The following is an 18,865-nucleotide window of genomic DNA, read 5'->3' as shown; positions in this document are numbered from 1 at the left end:
AAGTAGTGGCTGGTAGATTACCTTGTACCAGAGACACCTAAATGACGTCACGTGAATGGCTGATGGACAGGTAGGTCCCTGCATAATATGCTCCAAGTTGCATTCAAAAATTCTGCTACAACGCTGCATAGCTATTGCTAGTCTCCCATGCAGACTGTATGGGAAAAAGATGAAATAAGAGGACAACCAAACAGAACAGAATGAAAGGCTGTCACTGCCCTGCTAGTTTATTGTTTATATCTGCCTAATGCTAATGCAAAGATCTGAGAATATAAGACTGTTTCATTGAACAACAGACTCTATTTCCCAAAAATATTAGGGCTGATTTGATGAAAAGGATGAGGCTATACCAATTTCTGCTCACAGATAAAATTATTTGAAACTAATGACTCAACCTGACCGTGTGACCTCATGATGTTTTACCAGCACATCAACAGCGAAGAAAACAACTGGCTTTGAAAGAAGCAATAGGCACTACAGGCAAACCTGCTCCAGATCATGTATCGTGTCATGATGCTGCTCCGCTGAAGGCCTGGTAATAGACTGAGTAAATACAAGGCAATGAGGACTACAACCTTACATGGAAACATTCAACATTAAATATGGGACTATACCAAATTTTGGAAAAAAGTTAATTGATTCTTTAGATAACATGGCAAATTTGGAAAAAGTAGAAGTTGATGTGGTGTCAAGGAAAAATGCTAGAGAGATCGGACCAGGTGGGGTATCAAGAGGTTACAAAGTTTAGTCTCAGCATTTCTGCTAAACACAGACTGCAAAACCCTTGCCCAGTACCTCATTCATGAGACAATTACTAAACTCGACAAGGGCAAAGCTGAGAAGGCTTTAGAGAAACTTGGCTAAGAAATCTGTAACAATGCTTACTAAAGAAATGCCTGGCTGGTTTATTTAGATTTCTCCGTTTCAGGAACAGAGAGATCAGTTCTCATCTTGCTGTTCTGTCATCTCTACTGGGAGATTACAATATACCTCTATACCTCTTTCAAGATGGTAGTACTGAGGTTGCCAAGGGCTGAAAGAACCTTTTCCTGCTTCTGTAGTTAGCCTTGGTCTAAATGTGAGCTCGGACAAAGACAAAGTCAGAGTCAGCCCTGGGAAAAAGCTGTATCTCCACAACCATAAAAGAAATTGAACTGATTGTTATTTGTGAATACTCTTGCCTTGAAAGAATCCTAGCCAATTAACGGACTAATGAGGAGAGACCTTGTATCTAATTACCATTCGGTAAGCTCATTACATGCCAGCATTAAAATACACTATCAGATTGAAGGTCTGAGAGATTTGTCTGGCAGCCAGAATGCAAATGTAAGAGTTAAGAAACTACACCAATGGGTAGCTCTGAGCATCCAAGACTTAACTGTGAGAACCTGGCAGGGGTGAGTGGGGCATGTAGTGCAGAGGTGCAAACAGCCAAATGAGTGCTGCAGAGTGAGAACCTGTCAAAAAGATGTGCCTGGTCTGTACAGGCTGACCACTGGGACCTTTACGCACCAGTGCTGTATTAGGATGAAGGTAATTTGGCACACGTCGAGCAGCCAAATGGTATCTGCATGTGAGGGAAGTGGATACGGCAGGAGGAACGCGAGAGGCAGCAAAGTGCTCTTGTAGCAGCATGAAAACATTGACTTTGTGGAGGAACTGGCTCACTGTACTTCGGCTGGCTCTGTCAGTGTGGACCTGCTATGCCTCGCTTGCATGTCATCCCCACTGACTTCAAAAGTCTCAACAGCAAGGAGTCAGCTTTCTAATTCCCAGTCACTCAGCCAGCACCTCTCTATCGGTAATAACTGGCTGACTCACCACACTTGGTAGCAGGAATCTGCTGCAACAATTACAACTCCGTAAAAACTAAGCGACTTAAAAAGAAATTGGATCTGACGTATCTGCACTAAGACCATATAACAGTGTTTTCACCCTGTTAATTTTATGGATGAATACAAAGTCAAAGGCAATAAAACTATTTTCCCTTAAGCTGGGGGCAGCAGGGGGATGAAACAAGACAAAATATCAATAATCTTCTACTGGTGCTCCCCAGCCACTACAGCACATTACCGCTTTTCATCTTGCAGTGTTTTATACTGCAGCATTTTCTGAAAGCAAGAGAAATCAAGAATGACCTTCTCGGTGTAGCTATGTCCGCTGATTCCTGGTAGTGAAGATGGCAGCAGTGACACCGACTCTTTTTTAGCACCACTTACTAACCCTGCAGAGACACCAATATTCTCCTAATGAGCTGTTTTTTGAAAAACATTTTGAGAGGCTTTCCCTGTCCCCCTTTTACCTGATTGATATTTCCAAATCCTATTTAAAGGAAAAATTGCCTCTCCTTGATATTACCTTTTTTTTCTCTTAAGAAATAAGATTTCCAGCAGGAATATAGTTTTTGCCTCCATATATCCAACTAACAACCATTACTGTCCCAACTTCAAAGGCACTTGTAATGAGAAATACATATTTTGTTGCTGTTTTCCATATTAATACATGGATATTTGCAAGACAGCCTCACAAAAGTTGTGCATTTGTAATATTCTGTAGTAAAATTGTTATTCAGTTGCATTTATTAACCATTTTAGAAGGACACTGAAGGTTATTTTTGTTTATCTCACTCTATGTATAAACAGTTACCATTACCAACACTAACGTCATTTTTGTATTGTTCACAATATATAAACTTTTATATTTATACTAATAACCCATCTTACCAATCAATCCCCCTGTGGTAGTTATTTCTATTAAAGAACTGTACCTCCTCAAAGGTTTTTGGGCTGGGGGAGTTACTAATGATGGAAGGATGCATGATCAGGAACAAATACAAGGCTGTGGTACCTGCAAGTAGGATAAAAGTCCAAGATTTAAAAAGTCCAAAACATACACACACATTTTTTTTTCCCAGGTTCATGCTTGCAGATGGACTAAATAATTTTTATTCCATTTCATTTCAGTAAGGGAATGCTGATTTATGTCACCTAAGAATCTGTGCTTTCTGTGCTTTTAAATTGAAGACATTTAAAGAACTGCGAAGAGTTAACACAGAAACTGGAGGGCCAGTGCTGAAATCTGTTTTTCACATTTTTAGTAACTGTGTTTTAAAAATAATTACTGGTTTTTATGAGACTGTCTCAAAAAATAATTTAAAAATCTTGCACTCAGTAGCTATTGAGGACTGGCGAAGATGAAAGAAGCACATAGGCAATTTTCTGATTACAGAGAAGAAAATTAACCATTAAGTGAATTTATAAACTACTGCAACCTTGCAATTCAAACTGTCCGTTAGGAACTTCTGGGCTTGAAATAAATGTCACACAATAACAAGTTTCTATAAATAAGACACTAGCTGGACAGACAAGAACTTGCAGTTAAGGATCTACACCATGTGAAAAACGGCTGCCCTTTCCTCCTTCCACTTTGACAAGATCTTGTCTATCTTGTTGACATCTGTCAAATGAAGCCAAAAAAATCCAACACACACTTGAACCCTGTATTTTCAGTATGTGTACTGTCTTTTGTTGTAACTTACATTATTAAACTATATTTGGATGGTATCTGAAAATTACAAAAAAAAAATGCTTTTAGATGATCAAGAGCTATACACAGCAGTCTGAGTAAAAAGTGATTAATCGGAATAATTATTTGAACTTACACATAGCCTATCTTGTTGAAATACAGTAAAATCTCACCAGTTTTCTGTGGTCCTACAACCAAGAATTTTGGTAATCTATCACAGGTTTTTTCTTTAGACCAGATATCTCTGTGCCGTTTGTCATCACAGGGATTCTAAAATGGAAAAGAACAACTAAGAATTTCATTGGTAATCACACCTGATAAAGTTCTCAAATTCTGTTTATATAAATTACCATTTTTTCACCAACGTACAAATATTCTTACCAGAAAAATATTTTTTCCCTTATGACAAAACCCCACATTATAAAGGTAATTGCAATGTAACCATGTAACCAGGGCAGAAACTGTATCTCTTAAGTTTTTTGATTTAGGTTTGTTTTTTTTTTTTAAGAGATAAGTATGTTATAGAAATGTGGTTTTCATTAGACATATATATAATTGCCCCAGCTGTTCGACACACTCCGGGTCAAGATGATTTCTTGTATGAAACATCAGTACGTTCAGTGGAATTATGACAAAGACAAATTTGATCCCACATACTTAAGATGTGGGAATATTTCAAAATCAATTGATCAATTGCATACAAGTTAGGAAGACCTGAAATTGCTAATGAGTTATCTAATTACCGACTTTTGCGTTACTCTAACAGCTACCACCCCACACACGCCATAGCTCCTAAGCTAGAAGAGTAAATCATTTATGATTTAAGGCTTTCCATTCACAAATACATATTCTAATGGTCCAATTCAAATCAGTACATAACATTGAATCTTGTTTTTCCATTTGCTGCTTTACAACTGAAGCAGTTTAAATTTGTTTTAGAAATGCTGCTTTCAAACAGTTTTTAACACTGTTGTTTGGCAGTACCGCACTGAGATGAAGGGAGCTGCCAATCTTCTGCGCTTAGGAAAATTTAACTGTATTCAGATTCATGTGCATTATAGACAAAAGACACCATATTCAGTGACGTCACTGTCACTGTTACTTAGAAATGTTTTTTCTAAGTAATTCTAATTTTTCAAGTTATTTGGCCACAGGCTAATTTCCATTTCTTCAGTTCATCCTTTTTTAACATTATGCGATATTCTTGACATTTTTTCCCCTAGTCCAAGGTTTTAACCAACAACAGCACGAATTTCCAGATGTCTACCAAAGCTCAAATCTGCAAACTCATACTCAGATTCTAAGTTGGCAATTCTTCATCCAATGCTAGAAAACATTTAAGTAAGCAAGCTTAAATACATTTTTATGTTTGATTTAGTGAAATTTGCTCCTTAGAATATTTGTAACCAAGTCACCTCAACAGGATGATATTTGGGATATCTATTATCACTGTGAGGACACATGTACCTACAGCGCTCTGACATTCCCCTGAACTGGTTGAACCATCCCCAGGCACGTGCAAGAAGAACATGCCAGCGTGCACTGCTTGGTGCAGCAGTTTCTCCTTAAGGACTGTGCTCGTCGCACTGGGTGATGGGCTGAAGACGTGTCAACTGCAAGGTCAGCGCAGGCTTCAGTCCTATCAGGTCCTCACATTCCTGCTATTTTCAATTTGCTCAATTACGAGCATAGGATAATCAAGCAGCAGAGTAAATAACATCCATGTAATAAATTCTGAAAAACTTCTTGCTTCATCAGTTCTTGGCCTTTTGTGAATAATTTTCTAATCTGTCTAATCTATTTCTACTTGGCTGATCAGTTTTAGCATTAAGGTAGCCATGGTCTTAATGCTCTTTTCTCTTTTTGGCTGCCCTCTCCTCCTCACACATTTGGAGAAAAGTTCATGTCTTTAATGGCCAGTCGCTAAAATATGCATATATCTCTGTCAACTGCTTCATCCCTGCAGGTTCAAAAGGAGAAGAGAAACAACATAACATTTACCTTTCCTGCGCTTCCCACATCTCTAAAAGCAAGTAAAATCATAAATAAAATGTATTAAAGATAATTTTAATTACACATCTTAATACATATTAATTTTGCAACCTTTCTATGGAATTTAAGCGACAGGGAATAACAAGCACATACACTGAAGCCTCAGTAAGCTGCTTCATGGAACCAACTAGTAACTCTAACAATATTACTGCTTTCCTCTACAAGAAACTGAAACAAAAAACTCCAGAAAAAACACCATCAAGACGATTTTCTTCTGATCTCTTCATCAACAAATGTGCCTACCTGCCAGAGAGGGTCCTTTTGCTCAGGGAACAGTTCAAAATACTTGTGAGCCAGCTGAACTGGAGGAAGAGTCTGCAGTTTCAGGTTTGTCCAGGTATGAACAAAGTTGGCCAAATTCACAAAGGTGTATAACCCCAGGCGGTCGTTTCCATAATTAGACAAATGTGTCATGAAGATGCTAATCTTTAGAAAACAAAACAAAGCAAGCCGACATTGACTCTTGGTATCACTAGATGGCAGTGTAACCACAGATAACACAAATTCAATTTGCATTTTGCTCTTAAAGCTGCAAGACTTTGGATCACATTTGCGTAGATTTTACTGTCCTTGCTCTTTGTTGAATTACATCCTCCTTCTCAAGTCAAATCAGTGTAATCAATGAAGGAAATGGTGGAATAGGTACTATGAGCTCTGTGCAAACTAGGATAGGCAATCCTGCCCCGGGGTTGTATACAATATTTACATAATCTTTATGTCAATTTACTTAATGGAGCAAAACAGCAAAAACAATACTCACAGTTTTACTTCCAGTGGAATACAAATGCAATATGAAAAATGTGAATTATGCTTACATGGAAGAGTAAAGTCAGAGATCAAGAGGACAGCTCACCTCTACTGGTATGGTTTAAATCTTGTTGCTCCTACTCTTTAAGTTTTTTAGGATAAGTAGCTTATCTCTTCTACAAAGCTATTCTGCAAGCACTGGGCAGATAGTCTGATCATAGGCAGAAACAAAAAATATCTGAAACCTGATTGAGTACTTTCAAATAATTGTGCATTAAATACTCCCAAGTGAAAAAGACAACAAAACTCAATATCCCATCAGTTGTAAGGCTGCTTGCATTTTGCTCTTCCAACAGCTGACTATGAAATTGCTAGTCAGATAAATCCTCCCTGGTACATCCCTTGCCCCAGCTGCACTCTCACACTCCCAATGGAAGCAATGCTTGCCACGAAGGCTTCTCACAGGAGGGGCACATCTGGATGCATGTAAACAGTGCTGATGAGCAGCACAGGACTGCAAGGATGGTCTTGCAGGGACTGGGGAAGGGCTGAAGACTAAAACCTCTGTTTTGTGAAATGATCCACTTCCAAAGTAATTTTTCCCTGATGAAACAGTCTGCTCTTACACCAAAATCTGCAAACCCTTGCTCTCTAGCAGTGATGGTTTCTTTTTAAGATTATTTTTAAAATAGGAAAACTCTCCCAAGATAAATTTGCCAGACTAATTTCCATTAAAAAATCAGAAACACGACTCTTCTTATAAATAAATCTGCTAATGCCATGAATGGGCAATTGCTATTTAAGGTAAAACTTGATGTAAGCCACTTTAAAAAGGTTTACTATGGCCATAATTCTGAAATTAGTTCAGGAACTGAAGTTAATCTTTTGCAAAGGAACTCCAGCCTGCACTTTACAAAAGGAAAAAAAAAAAAAGGAATGAAAAACTGGTATCTACAGCTGTATTCTTTTGTTTCAGAGTATTTAAAACACCACCTTCCTTTGATATAAAATGTTCAAAGCTACTGAACTGTTTTTGAACACCTAACTGTAATGCTACAGGATACTTGCCGTGACTGGACACAGAAACTGTGTTTTATTAACAGTGTTATTTGGTGACACCTCTTACCTTATAAAGTGCGGCCTTCAGTTTGGCTGACTTAAGCAAAATTAGAAGACATACACTGCTAAAACACTAGGATACAATCTTCCTTTTCAGATAGGACTGACACTGAAAAAACCCCACCCCTCCACTTTAGGGAACCAATAATTAGCAATTTACCTAAATGTATAACCTTTTCCCGTTTCCTCTTTCATTTCAGTTCTCAAAGCAGGAAAAGACCAGCTGTAAGACTACGTTGTTCTCAGCAAAGACACGCTCTGAGGGTTTCTGTATAAAAAGGTACACTTGTTTTCTTGACAGCCCCTTTCTTTCCTACACGTGGGCTGACCTCTTGACGTTTCTAATGTCAGTTCACCTCCTGGCAACTCCTTACCTGCCAACAACTACAGCCCTGCCGTGGAAGAAAAAGCAAGAGAACTTGAAAAGATTGCTAGTTTGGGGAAAATAGGTATTATCTTTTCCCCGAAGAGAATATCACTGTAATTTTAAGAATGTCAGAGTGGAGGCTGAAAACTGATTGGACATATCACCATAAATAATTTCCAGAGTATGAAACTGTCAATGAAGGGCAAAAATATATCAGAGACCCTAGTTCCCAATTTATGGTTATTTTTTTATGTCAAATACTTTATGGTTAAATATTTACAACAAAAAGAAAGATAATCAAATGCTGGTAGGTCTTATAGAGTCCATACTTTGTGTAACCAAATACATGATCCAACATACAACTTTACATTGTAGAAAAGGTCTCGTTCACCTCTATACGGCATCAAAAACAGTACAGATAGCTGAGACTATCTTCCAGGAAAATATGAACAAAAGTTTTTCCCCTTCTTTTGGTGCTGTACAAACAAATTCCTAGTAAAATCACTACCAATCCTTGTGTAACATTAGCAAAGGACAATCCTGTGCTTCATAGAACAATGAAATATTGCTGATCTAGGGCCTAATCCACCCGATCTGCCCTTACTCTTGCTTTTAGCTGCAAAAGATCTTTACAGGCTAAGCTAGCAGCCTGTGTAGCTAGCCGGAGCAAATTGCTGCAATGGCCACAGTCACACTTCTCCGAGCAGGATCTTGGACTGTGCTGCACACCAGGGATGCTGATGAGAGGTAGCTTACGGTACGTGGTGCCCACCTGCCAGCCACTCTTTCCTACTCTAGGGGTGTTCCTGCGAGTTTCTCAACAACAGCTACGCAAGCCACAGCACTGGGAGAGACGTATAAGCTGATCCTCTGGTTTCCCTGGTTCCAAGGAGAAACTGATATTCAAGTGCCATTTTGAGGGATTTCACCTTGGCGCTGGCCCAGCTGCAAGGGATGCTGTGTTGCTACCCGCTTCCCTGCCCTCCCACCAAGCTGTGCAGAAGGACGGAAACTCCTACCATTAATTACCCTTCCTTTTGCAGGTGTGCAGTTTCACACCCAGACAAAACACAGTTACTACTTGTTGCCTTCTATACTGAGTTACACTGCTTTGTTTTGCTGTATCACACACATTCTGTTTCATGCAAACAAGTTCTAACTAATGAGAATGATTACTCTTTCCGTGCCAACTAATAGTTAGCATGCCACGCTATTGAAGATTTACTCTCTTGAAACCACATACCAAGAGATATAAAAGGAATCCTTTGTGGGCATCTCAGAAGACTAGACCTAGTAAATAACACTATTTGTTCAATAACCTTGCACCTCTGGGAAATGCTGCAGAATACAAATAGAGCTTCACGTATTTCTTTATTCCTTCTTCAAAAGGGAAGCAGCTGTGAATGGATTTACATTTACTCTAATAAGCATTTTAGCCTACCTTTCAGTTAAAAAGAACTTACTTGATTTTATTATTTCCAGCCAACTTCCAAAATAATTTCTTTCAGGGCATCTCAGCATTTTCTTTATCTTAGTGCAAGAAGGATCACCCTTTTTAGCTGTTCCTCATAAACAAACTATCATCTTGGTTGCACTTCAATGCACAGTCTCCACAGGATTTAATATCTTTCATGACGAGACTGAAATGGAATGCAGACAATTTTTAAAATGATGGTTTGGGACTAAATCTGGCCTCTGGGCAGCAGCTCCTTTCTCATTCCCACACATTTTCAGATCAGAGCAGTAAAGGTGCCTTCCTGTACTCTGCCTTCTCACAGAGCCTTATAGGCAACTGTACGACCCGCTCCTTTCAGCTGCTCCTTAGCATTTCTCACTCCCTCTTCCCCAGAATGAAAGGGCAGAGGGCTACTTCTGTTTTGCTCTCCTTCCCAAGCTCTGATTTTATTTGGGATTCTGACTAGTACTGCAGGGATGTAAGGAAATGAGGACAAGCGCTCAGATAAACAGCTTTTATCTTTTTGAATGCTCATTCTGGGCTGTGTATTTCCTTACTACAATAACACTTCCCAATTAGAGGCAATAGCTTCTAGGTCAACAAATTAGAGTTGAGACCGAGATTGAGTTCCTGCTGTTAAATCACATGTACCAGGAAAAGATGAACCAGCATGATCTAATTTATGTATCAAGAACAGAGGAAACAATAGATGCTTGACAAACAACTTACAGAAAATGAAGGAAAAAATATGCAACAAGTTAACCCAGCTTCTAGTGATGGATGTTATTTTAGCAGGCTGGGTATTTAAAAAAATATTTATCACTACAAAATCAACACTATTAGGATGCTGCACCTATTAAAATTATACAGTAAGGACACTACTCACTAAGTTTCTACAATCTTGATAAGAGTTGTTGTTTTCCTGGCAAAACCAGAGGTGCCTGCCTCCCAAAAGAATGACGTTACCCTTCATTCACAAGCACGAGAAGCCTCTCTTACAGCTGCTGGCTTGTGCCACTGTTGTATTCCTGGCTTCTTCCACCTGGTGTCAAGGGGTCTCTGTTTTCGGAAAGACAGGGACAAGAGGAACCATTCAAGGACAGTGGATTCCAGGGTATTTTTTTTTTTTTTTCTTACCAAGCTCCCTGTGAAGGTCTGGAAGGGTCAATTATGAAGCTTCTCTACTTTGGGACAGAAATGATTTACAGTGAGCAGGACCAGCTGTTCTGATGGAAAACAGCAAAGAGGGTAGTTTGGGCTGGGCAGCCTGTAGATATTCCCACTCCCTTCCATGCATACCAATAAGCAAAATGTACCTTGCTTCGTATTCAAACTCCATTTTACACAAACATTTTGCAGATGAATAGGTTGCACTTATACCTCACTATTAACTCTTCTTCATACTCCTGTTCATACCTCCTTAATGGTGTACAGCATCAGGAGGACTTTTTGATTTGGCTTCAGTTACAGTAATAAAGCAGGAAAGAAAAGAAGTGGCGATGTCTACAGCAGAGTGAAACAAATGAAGCACAAAACCCTCTAGAACAATAAAAAGCATGTAGAACAGGAGTCCACTAAGCCACTGGTCTCCAAACCTTTTTGATCACGCACACCTATTAGTAAAATTTTTTTGAGCGTGCATCCACAGTGTATGTATATTTATTTATAAATTATATAATTCTAACACTGAAATTCCAACGTTTTCTTCCCACACCTAGATGGATTATATTGCGTGGTCCCTGGGGTGCACGTGCCTCGCTTTGGAGACCACTGCACTAAGCTGTCAGGGCTGGACTGCAACCCAAGCGCAGAGAGGAGGCTCCCTTTCCACAAGTTAGCTGTACCCTCTTGGCCAAGCACCAGGGAAGTGGAGGGAGGACTGAGACCTGCAGTGACAATGATGATGTTAAGCAGATTTATTATTATTTTGGCATTTTCAACCTGGAGCTCGACGAGTTGCTATAAGAAAAAACCTGGTAATAACCATCTCTTGCAGACTGGGCACATCCTTCCTGTTTTTTACTGTATATAAATCTATTGCAGGCAATCCAACTTAAATAAATTCATAGCGTTAAACCAGTCATCGAGGCACTTTGGTCACGGGCACTGGTTACCCTCCAATCTGTGCAACAGCATTAAAGGGGTGCACTGAGGCCTCCCAACTCAATGGAGTTAAGCACAACACTTTAAAATGAAGTTAAATTATGATTGACAATTAATTACATGATCTCTGCTAAGCACTAAGCAGATGCATTACCAATTTAGGTTATTGCTGATATTTTAGCTACTGAACAAATGTTTACAGGTCACAAGAGTATGTCTAACTCTCAGAATGCCTATATTCCAATTAATTTGGCATTGTGCACACTCTGCACTTCAGCTACCATCTCCACATTACTCAGAACAGTTTTGTTTCAGGTATTCAAAGACTCAGTAACAGCTGGTCTTGCTCCATGAGACTAACAAAGTGATAGAATAATGAACTAGATTGCAGTCTATGCTCAAATATGTATTTTTAGTAGTTGAAAGATATTCCTTTTAGACCTGTATGCTACCAGGAAAGCTGTGTTCGGTTCCACCACAGAGAAATTCCAGCTTGCAACTCCCTGTTTTGTTCTGAGGCTGTCCTGCCCATTTCACAGCTGTCATGGATCTGCCCACTTGCAAAGACACCAAGCTAACTAGCTGAATTTGATGTGTATAGCACTGTCTCCACTACAGATATAATGGAACCGGGGAAGATATATAGGATCAAACAAAACTACGTATTTGGTGTAGTTCTGAATTATTAATCTGATAGTCAGGAAACCAGAGTTTATTTTCAGCTGTTGCACAAACTTTTTTTGCCTTTCTCTGTCGATTGCTCGTTACCCTTGTGACTCAATTTCCCACTTGGCAGTACCATCCAAAAAGCTTGCTTCACATAGCTACCATGGGATGCCTATGACGAACCCCACACATCAGGGCTTAGGGGGGTACCTGCACATCAGTGTGCTTCTCAACACAGGTGCTATCTTCCCTGCTTCTCACACTCAGCACGATCATATATGAGGTTGTGTGAAGTGAGACAGATAGGGAAGATGCCTTCATTTTTCTGTTTTCCTCTGTAGTCCCAAAGCCTGACTATTCATCTCATTCAGGGTCACATTAAGATACAGTAGGTTCTGCTGATGCTCATAAATTCTCTCATTTCTAGTGCTAAAGGAGATAATTTCTCCCTTGCTGCAAGTCGATTAGCTTAATAGCAGGTCTACTCACTGTAACTAGGGAGAGGTAAAAATTAGAGGAAAATAATACTTAGAACTGAATGCGTACAAAGATTACAATTATTTTAAGATCAATCCGACACAGGGCCTAAACCGTTAACAGCCTTGATCAGTACTGCTGTAACCATACGACGAAAACACAGCTGGCTACACATTAGTTTCATTGTTGGGCTGTCAACCATTTGAAGGCTTTCACCAAATTCCTCTCCACAGGGCATTTTCCCTTTTCTTTAGATCTGTAGACACGTAGTACTTTGCAAGGAAGTGTATGTAAGGGCATGTAATGCAATTACTGTATTCTGCTCTGTTTGTTTTTCTTGGGGACAGAAAAGGTATAGAAGATCTTAATGAACCATTGTTTTCCCTTAAACATTCATCTTTTAGGATAGCAAAGCTCCCGATCTGTGTCTTCCAGATATTTCAGGACTGGCTTATGTGTGCCTTCTACAAATATGAACTGAGGCACCTTAACTTCTACTACTGGATGCTGCTGAAAAAGGAAAAGCATACAGTATTGTTTTAGACCATGTCTCTCATCAAAGTTGCAGCCTAGTATTAAGAAAAATGGGGTTTACTAGATTACTTGGATTTTAGAATAAAAATATACCTTCCACATCATCATTTGAAAACTAAACCAAACATTAACAAATTGGAATAGACTTTAGGAATAAAATCTAAAGAAGTGGTAGAAACCAGATGAGATATACTCAATGTCATATTGTTGATCTGCTTCATGAATTTTCCTATTGAAACTCTGCACTTAGAAAAACAGTCAGCTTTTCCATATATATATATATGTGTATATAATAAAACTAATATGTCCCTCCTGCATTTTTTCTGTTTATCTAGTGCAGCATGCTGCCTACAGAAACAGATGGCATCAGAGATACGCGTGAGGAAAGTACAGGATACTCTACACCTGGGAGATGCGTGAAAAATAATCCTCTATGAAAGTCCTCCCCGCTTTCAAGGGTTACCTAAAGCACGGAAGTATACATGGAATCCGTTATTACCAGATACTACAGGCAAGAATACCCAGTCAAATTTAATTCTGTATTTCAAATCTTGGTAAGTTCTTCACGTCAAAACCACTACTTTGGAGGAAGATCATGATACAGTTCTCATTAAAATTCTCATCCTCATTTAATTGGCTATCCTCTGGTTTTCTGTTTCAAGACAGCTAACGAGCTCATTGTCTAGGTTCTTCATGCAATTTCATAGTTGTTTCTGTTTTTTATCTCTTTTCAAATATAATCAATCTTGATCATTTTGATTTCTCTTCAAATTTGAGTCCTCCTCAGTCCTTCACAGTTCTCTTCATTCAACTGCCTCCAGTTCTGCACATAAGATTGAGTCTGCAGACTGTTCTGGATGGACCTGTACCATGGATTTCCACATCTTCATTACACAACTCTGCATTATTTTCAACTCTATTCCTTCCACAGCGTGTCAATGCCTTAAAGAATAAGGAACATGGATATACCTATGTATTATCCCACTAATAGGAATGACAAATGGAAGGAAATGAGAAAAATCCTACTGACTTTGGTGTGCAAAATGTGCAGATTTACGTTAAGATTATTGATTTTTGTACATTCCCTGGAATCCGAATCAACAAACTCACAGACAGGAACCTTTCTCTTCTGTTACTGTGATATAATGTGCTGTTCACAGTAACACCTTAAAAACAGGCTTAACTATAAGCAAGTTATTTCATAGAACAGTGAACTCATATTCCTATTGTCTGTGTAGCACTGAGTAAGCTAACACACCGTTTGTGTCAACATAGGTGGCTGCCCATGCAGCCTCAAGGAGAACAAGTGCTGTTAACTTGCTTGCCTCTTACTCCACAGCCTCCATCAGCCCTGTGGGACAGGTGAGAATTTCAAGTGTTCATCTGACAATAGCTGCTCTAATAGCTGCTCTCATGGGACAACATGTACATCAGGACAGAAAATGCTGCAGTATGCAGTGCTGTCCTTAGCAGAATCCTCTTCCAGTCACAATTTCTACCTTTCCTGGAAAGATGAAGGGCGTATGGCCTTTATGTATACGTATTATCGTAACAAGCATAGCTACTCACCAAGACAGTCAGATTTGTTATGTTCCTGTTAATGATTGAACAGTACTGTCGCATATCAAACAGTTTTGCAACAGATAGCCTTAGTTACTCAGTTAATCAAGTTTTGGTACTTAAATCCATTGCAACACATGTGCAAGCTGAAAGAAGCTCATTTGCAACTTAGGTCTTTGAAAACTTTATTGTATCAGTGCTTTTTGAACCATTTTGGTCTCAGGTCTTACTTAGCTAATTTTATTGCACATGTTCCACATCAACTACAACAACCTACCATGGCTATGGCACAGATCAGTAACTAGTACAGACATATTTTCATAAAGAAGCAATATGTGTGCCTGTTCCTACTTGCAGATGAGTAAAATATACAGTGGCAGACAAAGAAATGTTCAAATAATCTTTATAAAGGTATGTTCAGTTCAGCTATGTTTAGTTTGGTTTGGTTCTTAGGTCTAATTATTTTCAGAGTGGTACAGAAGTATTGATAGTCTTGTCAGTATTGATAAAGATTTGCTAGCAAATCTGAGAAGAAATGATTGCAGTGTCTATACCTACCTCATCAAAATATCTATATCTAGATATATCTCAAACTCTAATTGCTTACTTCCTTTATCATTTAAAAGACATATTTAGGTGACTGGTACGATTTCATTCTAAGACACACTGAACAGAAATTTTGTTAATCCAAGAACTTCAATCAATATTGCAGACAGAGACAGATGAATCTGAAGTCACTGAAGATTCTAACAAGTTTATCTGGAAAAATACTTGTTAAAATATTTTAAAGTCAGTACAGTGCTATTAAAAATAGCAACAATGTGAATTAGTAGAACTAAGGCAAAGAGCTGCCTAACTGCATAAGATACTAATCACTACAGACTTCTACAATGCATGTTCTCCTTGTGGCTTTGCTAAAGAATTCCCTGGTTAGATCAGTGCAAGTCACACAACCTTCCTCTAAGTCAATTATTCAACCAATAATGTGGAGAATATAATGCCAGTATACTCGTAATACAGGGTTACTGAAGGTTACTTTTTCCTTTTTTTCCCTTTTTTTTCTCCTGTAAAACATTTTGTGCAAGATCCTGATATAGCACGATCTTGCCTAAGGGCCGCTGAAGTCAGCAAGATCTTTAACAGAAGACAGACATAAAAAATATTACTGGAAGAGCAGGTGGAGTGTTATATTACTACTTAGGCTCTATTTCAGCTTGGTGGCACTTCAGCATTCTAGAAGCCTTATGAACACAACGGGCATAGCTGTCAAGATCACTTTACAGCCACCATCAGATGGCAATCGAACCAGCAGTGTGAGGATATAAATGTGTACCACATAAATACAGCTAGGCCAACCACAAGACTAGCCACTCCAACAAACCAACCGTTAGTTCCCATATAAAATATAACTAGCAGAGATCACTTGCAGAGCAGGATTTCCTGATGCTTTTCTTGCCTGCAGGACTTTGGACCGTACAATAGCCTGGGAACAGGGCAATAATGCTGGTTCTCATGTCAAAAGCTTACAGATGCACATATGGCCCCATGGTTTTTTGTGGTTTATTCTGCCGAGTATGGTTGATCTCACATACGATAAGGAAGCAGAGCCTTTCTTGTGAATAGCTACCATTACAACCAAACCACAAAGACATTTTGGGCTTTATTCTTAGGGGCTTTTATTTCAGTGTAGGGCACTCTGTTTCTAAAGCCTCAGCCTAGTAATTTACACCTCAGAAACTATATTAAGACCAGTTACCCAAATTAAGTCAGGAAATGTAACAGAGGATTTACATTGTTAGTTAAGTTAACATGTAGTGTTAAGATTTACATTTAATTTACACTCCCATTTTCAATTTTTGGAAACTAAATATTTATGTACTCACTGTTGAGAATATTTAGCTGACATTGTAATGATTCTCAGGTAATGTTTCTTCTTATTTTTGCATCGTGAGAAATAACGTTTAGAAAATGTCTCATAACGCAATTTTTGCATCCTCTGAAAAGCTGTGTGTTTTGTATTAAGAAAAGCCAGCAACTTTAATAAAAACACAGGAAAGCTTATGAAATCCAAAATACCACTTCATAATTAGACAAATTCTTAAAGCTACTTAGTTTTCACTTTAATGTTTAAATCTTTGCCCAACTCTGACTTGCATATTATGGTATAAATACACATAATACTTAGAAAGCACAAAGATGCAAACCCTAATCTTTAAATTGATTACATGCCAAGCTAACGCTTACCACTTGAGAAAGTGTTTATAAGCAGATATTTAAAACCAGATACATCATCTTTTCAAAGGAACTCTTTAAAGGGATTGCAATAATTTGTCTTGGGCAAGTTTTGGCCTAATATTTACAGTTGTATTCAGAAAACAGCATATTTAACTCCTATTCTTTTACCCTGTACTGGGGACATCACATTTCTCGGAACCAGGTGATCACACAGTCTACATTACACTGCATAAATCAAAGATCTAATTCTAATATATCAAAAGTAGGCAGGCACGATTAAACTTCTATGATTAATACCAATAATCATGATTGTTTCACTGCTTATCTTGTCTTTCCCTCCATTCTCTTCATTCTTTTAATTTGAAAGGCTTATGCCTCCAGCATCCATATTAAAATTTGCTGTTTCTCTACTCTTTAAGACCCTAAAATAGTTTTTGGCTAAGTTGTGGCTGTGTTCCAATATGGAATATGGTTTGTCCTAACTCAAAATGTTGTTACTATGCCTTCTTCTAAGTCTCATTTGTTAAGCTAGTAACTCTTAGCTAAAATCATATATTGACAAAGCATTGCTATGGTGCCAATAGCATCCATCCAAATAATTTTGCAGGTCTCACCTGTGTTAACACACTGTGCCTGAAATATATATATTATCATAGTTAGGACTGGAACTACTGCCATTCTCTGGAAGAGACTACATGTGTGCTGAGGAAGTGAAATTTTTGTTCCCTAATTCCACTCTGTGAACATTAAAAAGGAGAACAAAACACAGGAACTGCTCTGAAAGAACCAAAACTATAGCCTGAAAGAATTTGAGGCTTGACAAACAGACCTGCATATAAACTGCTGAAGTAGCTGACAGAAGCCTTTTTCCTTTGAATTTCCATTAAATTATGGAAGATTAATAAGGGGCACAAAAATATTTAGGCTATTATTCCAAAGTATTTGAGTGGAAATATGTTTTGTTCCCTTTGGTTTTCTGAAAAAATGAGTCCTAGTGATTACATTTATATAAACCGGGTAAATTTTATTGGTATGTTTCATTTGGACTTCAGATGAGAAACTCACCTAAAAGCTTGTCTAAAAGGTCAATTTTGATGCAATTGACCTAATCCCATGCCATTCTGAAGTACTGTACTGTTCTCTTCTGTCAGTATTCCATAGTTTCATAGCCTCATTTGTTTATCCTTCCATTAAAGATAAATGAAGGGTTAGGCAGATGTATTAATTGCGTGGTTCATTTACTTGGATCTTTTCTTTGAAGCTGATATGAAAGAGCAACTAAAAATTCTCAAAACAGATTTAAGTGCAAGCACTCCTTGCTTGCAACTTTCTCAAACCAATAAATGTTATCAACATTTCTGATTATGAATTTGGCAAAGCAGGAAAATGGACTTCATCTGACATACTTGTCTGCTAGTAGTATCGGTTCTTAATGCTTGAACTCTTTTAAAAATTAAAACTCAAGGTTCTTATTTCATGCAAAAATAAGGAAGAACAAGAAAGGTTTACACTACTGCATCACTAACAGAACTTGTCAGAAAAAGAATAGAGATTATCTTTGTACAACTAACAGAACATACATGATATTAGATATTAAATTAATTAACTGAAAAAGTAGAACTCACTGTGACTAATCAATACTATTGCGGAGACCCAGCTGATGAGCGTTGAAGAATTCAGTGACTTCTTTAACTACTTTTTAAAAAACATTTCAAAGTTACACTGTACTTACTGGATTGAGAACCAGTGTGAAGAACAACTCTCCTCCTTGAATACTTTTGTCTAGTTCCTTTGGGCCTCCAGGATATTCTTTATAGAAAATCGTGTGGGTGAATAGACCACAAGTTTGCCTAGGAAGCACCTGAATTTATTGAAAGGAAAAAAGAAGGATGTAAGAGACATTCACAAAACAAAAATATTTATACTTCTAAGGAAATGATACATGCCAGGTAACCAACACATAACTGATAATGTTCCTTTGTGATAACTGCTGGGTAGATTTGCCATCACAACTTTGCCAGAAA

At 38.2% G+C, this 18,865-nt stretch overlaps 1 protein-coding gene across 1 annotated transcript in view; it reads right to left on the bottom strand.

Annotated features, from left to right (window-relative positions):
* The window catches only part of LOC119151003 (bifunctional heparan sulfate N-deacetylase/N-sulfotransferase 3), a 69,972-nt gene that overhangs the window by 11,007 nt on the left and 40,100 nt on the right, over positions 1 to 18,865 (bottom strand). Inside the window, exons 6-9 of the mRNA XM_037394273.1 lie at positions 18,574 to 18,702; positions 5,821 to 6,003; positions 3,699 to 3,795; positions 2,724 to 2,847 (exon numbers count right to left, since the gene is read on the bottom strand). Coding sequence (XP_037250170.1) covers positions 2,724 to 2,847; positions 3,699 to 3,795; positions 5,821 to 6,003; positions 18,574 to 18,702 — 533 coding nt within the window. The remainder of the gene's footprint in view (positions 1 to 2,723; positions 2,848 to 3,698; positions 3,796 to 5,820; positions 6,004 to 18,573; positions 18,703 to 18,865) is intronic.

Source organism: Falco rusticolus, chromosome 1 (assembly GCF_015220075.1).
Source record: "Falco rusticolus isolate bFalRus1 chromosome 1, bFalRus1.pri, whole genome shotgun sequence".
NCBI lineage: Eukaryota > Metazoa > Chordata > Aves > Falconiformes > Falconidae > Falco > Falco rusticolus.
Note: the sequence above shows the minus strand (reverse complement) of the source record. Positions and strands in the feature narration are given on the sequence as shown.